At 38.2% G+C, this 3949-nt stretch overlaps 1 protein-coding gene across 1 annotated transcript; it reads right to left on the bottom strand.

Moving 5' to 3' along the window:
* Positions 1-400: 400 nt before the first annotated feature.
* On the bottom strand, positions 401-3734 carry LOC149197733 (3-oxo-Delta(4,5)-steroid 5-beta-reductase-like). The gene is made up of 3 exons (XM_089405934.1): positions 3470-3734; positions 3161-3238; positions 401-1974 (listed from the first exon to the last, which is right to left on the bottom strand). The coding sequence occupies exons 2-3, from the start codon at positions 3203-3205 to the stop codon at positions 820-822; spliced, it is 1200 nt and encodes a 399-aa protein (XP_089262060.1). The 5' UTR covers positions 3206-3238; positions 3470-3734; the 3' UTR covers positions 401-819.
* Positions 3735-3949: the final 215 nt, after the last annotated feature.

The following is a 3949-nucleotide window of genomic DNA, read 5'->3' as shown; positions in this document are numbered from 1 at the left end:
ATTTATAATTTATGGTGATGAAATAGTTTAATTATATTGTATAAGCCTATATTCTAGTGACTGCATATGTTCGTTCATTGATAATGAAGTAATCACGAAATGTATCAAAACCGGAATCCAGAAATATGAAATCAAAGTAACATATTTAGAGTAAAAATTAGTGTTTTCAAGAAATACTCCATATCCTCCACCGTACACAAAGAGTATTGGGTAGATAACCATGATACCTCAACTTGAATTTGCACTAATTGCTCTAGACGCTCAATGTTGACAGCCTACACAATTTGATAAAGATTAAGACGATACACATCAACGATCCTGTAAGATGGCGATTACCAATGCTCGATTTTAGTAACAGAACTAAATGGCTTGAAAAAATGGATGAAATAATAGACTCAACTTGAATTTGCAACACAATTTGATTAAGATTAAGACGATAGACATCAACGATCCTGTAAGATGGCGATTGTCAATGCTCGATTTTAGTAACAGAACTAAATGGCTTGAAAAATTGGATGAAATAATTGACTGGAGATTCAGCTCTTTCTGGAATTCCATTTCAAAGTTAGAACACGCCAAATATCAAGCAATTTTCAAACCAGTCTCACAAACTATACTTCGACATGACAAAAATACGTTCCTCTGGAAGTATGCTCTGTTATTATCAACACCTCCAACTAGAACTTTCAAAATATAGCATAACTATCCTGAATCCTCCACTGCGCAATTTGAAAGTTGAATCCCAAAAGCAAGTTCTGAATGAACGGTGAAGTAAGGCCTCCGTTCGGTTTTAATTCAAGACAATGGGATCGATCAAACCTAGGGAACGATATTAGATGACTTGATTTTGTCAATCCATTGCCCCATGGAAGTTTCTGTGTTTCGAAACCCAAAGAAACCATACTCTTTACTCTTATTCATGCTAAGTACAATTTCCCAAGGCGGATTTAGTACTGAATCTGCAAACCACCAGTTTCCAACTTCTTCGATCTTTGTTGGGTGGAGCTTATTTTCATTGACAATGGCATCCCAAACTGGATTTTTGTCTTTCATCGCCTCAGCCAAACTGAAGCCTTCACCCTCATATGGTAATGGTTTCAGATCAAATTTTTCTGCGAGTATTCCCCAGAGGTGTTTCCATTTATACACATCTCCATTAACACAATTAAAGGCCTGGTTCTTGGCATAAGGATCTATGGCAGCCCAAATTTCTTGTTCTGCAATTAATTCTGCATCAGATGCATCCATAAACTGTTCCCACGAAATTATGTTCCCTGGGTACTTGAAAGGCAACCCCTCATGTTTGCAAATGGCAGCGTAAACACAGAGGGTGCCTAAAACATTCATCAAGCTCCAAGGAGAGAAGCCAAATATGTTTGCCGGACGGTGAATGGACCAAGTTAATCCTTCTTTCTTCTTTGCAGCCTCAAATACAATATCCTCGAGAGTGTAGTAGAAATTGGGCACAGGTAGCCTGGGTAGCTCTTCGTGAAAGGGTGCCTCGTGGGGCTGATAATTACGATTCATGGCCACTGCATCAAATGGACCAATGTAGTGTTTCCCTCCAGTCTGAAGACAGATGTGCTGTAAATTCTCTGCATTAGGCAGGAGGGCGTCTAACACATTACTCAACATTCTTCCATTGTCCTCAGAGTTCTGCTCCTCTGTCTCTCTGCTAACCCAAACAACCCAAAAGAGATGAGTGACATCCTTCAATGATGAGATCTTTTCTAAAGTTTGCTCTCTATCTAAAACATCACATTGAATGTATTCCACTGGACTATCTGGAGACCAATCTGGCTTAGGCCTCCTAGCAACTCCATAAACTTTCCAAGGTCCACCAGGAGTGTCAGATAATGGCAATATTTCTGCCAAGCAATTTCCTACAATTCCTGTTACCCCTATGACCAACGCCACTCCCTGCTGCGTCCCAGATTTATCTCTGGAGCTTTCACCATTGGTTTGGAATTTTCTCTGCATTGAAAGAGTTACGAGTTACCAAAATAGCAATCCACAATGCAATATAATGAAGCATGAGCAACAATTCCAAATGCAGCAAGCAAGAGCAACAATTCCAAACGCAGCAAAATGCTTATCATTTAACCCATCCAAACACGGCTTTGAGAAACACATCGAGATTACGAAGCCAAGTATGCATATTCAGATTTAATACATGACCATTTCTATGTTCTCGAGATATGCTGCCTAGCTTCACAACCCAGCTATACATATCAGACCAGGTTTAAATGGATCTGTGTTAATGTTCATACTCAGTGCACTGTACCTTGAATGCACCTATATATTAAAAAAAGTGTTTGATCAATTCATTAACTTAGCCCAGACCAGCACCTCAATAAATGTTCGATAAATCCTTTCACCTCGCCCAGTAGAGCAGCTTAATTCGTGCTCAGGTTTAGATGGATGTGTTAATGTCAGTATTCAATGCAATCTACTTTCAAATCCACTCACCCATAAACACAGCGAGTGTTGATGAATCCTTCACCCTGACCTTATAGACCACCTCCTCAATTTGTGTGAACTCAACATATGCAACCTGGCATGGATATTAAGCTTGCCTTACAGGAGTCTGTGCTAATGTCGATATTCAATGGACCCTAAACCCAGCCCCACCATGTACAGAATTGGCTCTCTCAGTGCAGTAAACTAACCCTAAAATCCTAAATAATTACAGGAGAAAAAAGAAAGCAGTCTTTAGCTGTAACGGTGTAACAAACCTAAACTAAGAATCGTAAGAATTACAGTAAAGGAAAGCAGCACATTATCATTGGTGAATATTTTTTCGGCTGTGTGAGAGATATTTTATTTTAGTCCTACGCGTCTGAAACCCTTCACCGATCACCAGGAGACCAGGGAGAAAGAAAATGGCATTTGCTTGTAGAACTGTGTCTGAGAAGCGAAAACATATCTGCAATCCATGTAATAATTTAACAATAAAAGTACGAAGAGCGATCCACAGAGGCAAAACGAGAAGAAAGATTACTGCAATGCTGCTTTTCATTAATTTCCCTAAAAATAACTGTATTATAGTGAAGAAAGAATACTAAAACCCCAAAGAACCAGTAACCCCAAATTTATCAGACTTTAAAGGACCATTAAATCGACATAAAATAAATGTGCAATTATAAACTAAAACACTTACCCCACGAGTGCCAAGGGAACCTGTCCACCAGGAATACCAGCTCATTGTGATGAAATGCACACTAATACAAACACCAAACTGAGACAAGAAACATCAATATAAATTTCAATTTCAGAAATGTATACATCCAAAATTAACACAAAAAATTTCATAATCCATGACTTCATTTAATCTTCCCCACTAATCACATACTACCAACTTATCGGCTATCAGCGCAGTGCTGTAATGCCGTACTAATGGATTGTAGCTATGCAATTTCAAGAATGAGGCAATGATTGGAATTTCCACGGATTTCTTCATATTTCTTACCCAAGAAACGAGCCAAATGACCTGACTGAGGATGAGCTGCGATTTCCAAATGGAATTAGCGTTGCAGTGAAGAAATGAACACAGCTGAGCAGAGACGCGGATTGGATTCCTGCAACAAATTCACTCACTTGAGCAAAGGGCGTGGCAGAACATACATAAAAATCGAGCTATCGTGAGATTTATATGCGTGAAGCAGCAGGGACGGTAGATCCTTGGGCATTTTGGTGCAGATCATGGACTGGTAGGTTTGCACAGGGCAAGGTAGCCGGGTAATATTATTATAAGTAGTACTTTTGTTTTGGCCGGTTATAAACAATTATAATAATTGCAAATGATAAGCATGTGTTGCATTTTATGATAATGTTGATTTTTTAAAATATGTTATTTTTTTATATATTTATTTTATTTATTCATCATGATGTTGAAGGATTGAAATTATCGAAAGTATATTATGTAAAAAAATAATACATATTTATTAAT

This window comes from Pinus tabuliformis, chromosome 2_2, assembly GCF_031772625.1.
Source record: "Pinus tabuliformis cultivar Carrire ecotype Pingquan chromosome 2_2, CPIR1, whole genome shotgun sequence".
Lineage (NCBI taxonomy): Eukaryota > Viridiplantae > Streptophyta > Pinopsida > Pinales > Pinaceae > Pinus > Pinus tabuliformis.
This window is presented reverse-complemented; position numbering and strand designations above follow the sequence as displayed.

Excerpts from the sequence above, each read along its gene's own strand:
- LOC149197733 (XM_089405934.1), bottom strand. The coding sequence starts at position 3,205 with ATGAGCTGGTATTCCTGGTGGACAGGTTCCCTTGGCACTCGTGGG. Across the intron at positions 1,975-3,160 it reads GTTCCCTTGGCACTCGTGGG|AGAAAATTCCAAACCAATGG; the intron begins GTAAGTGTTTTA and ends CTTTCAATGCAG.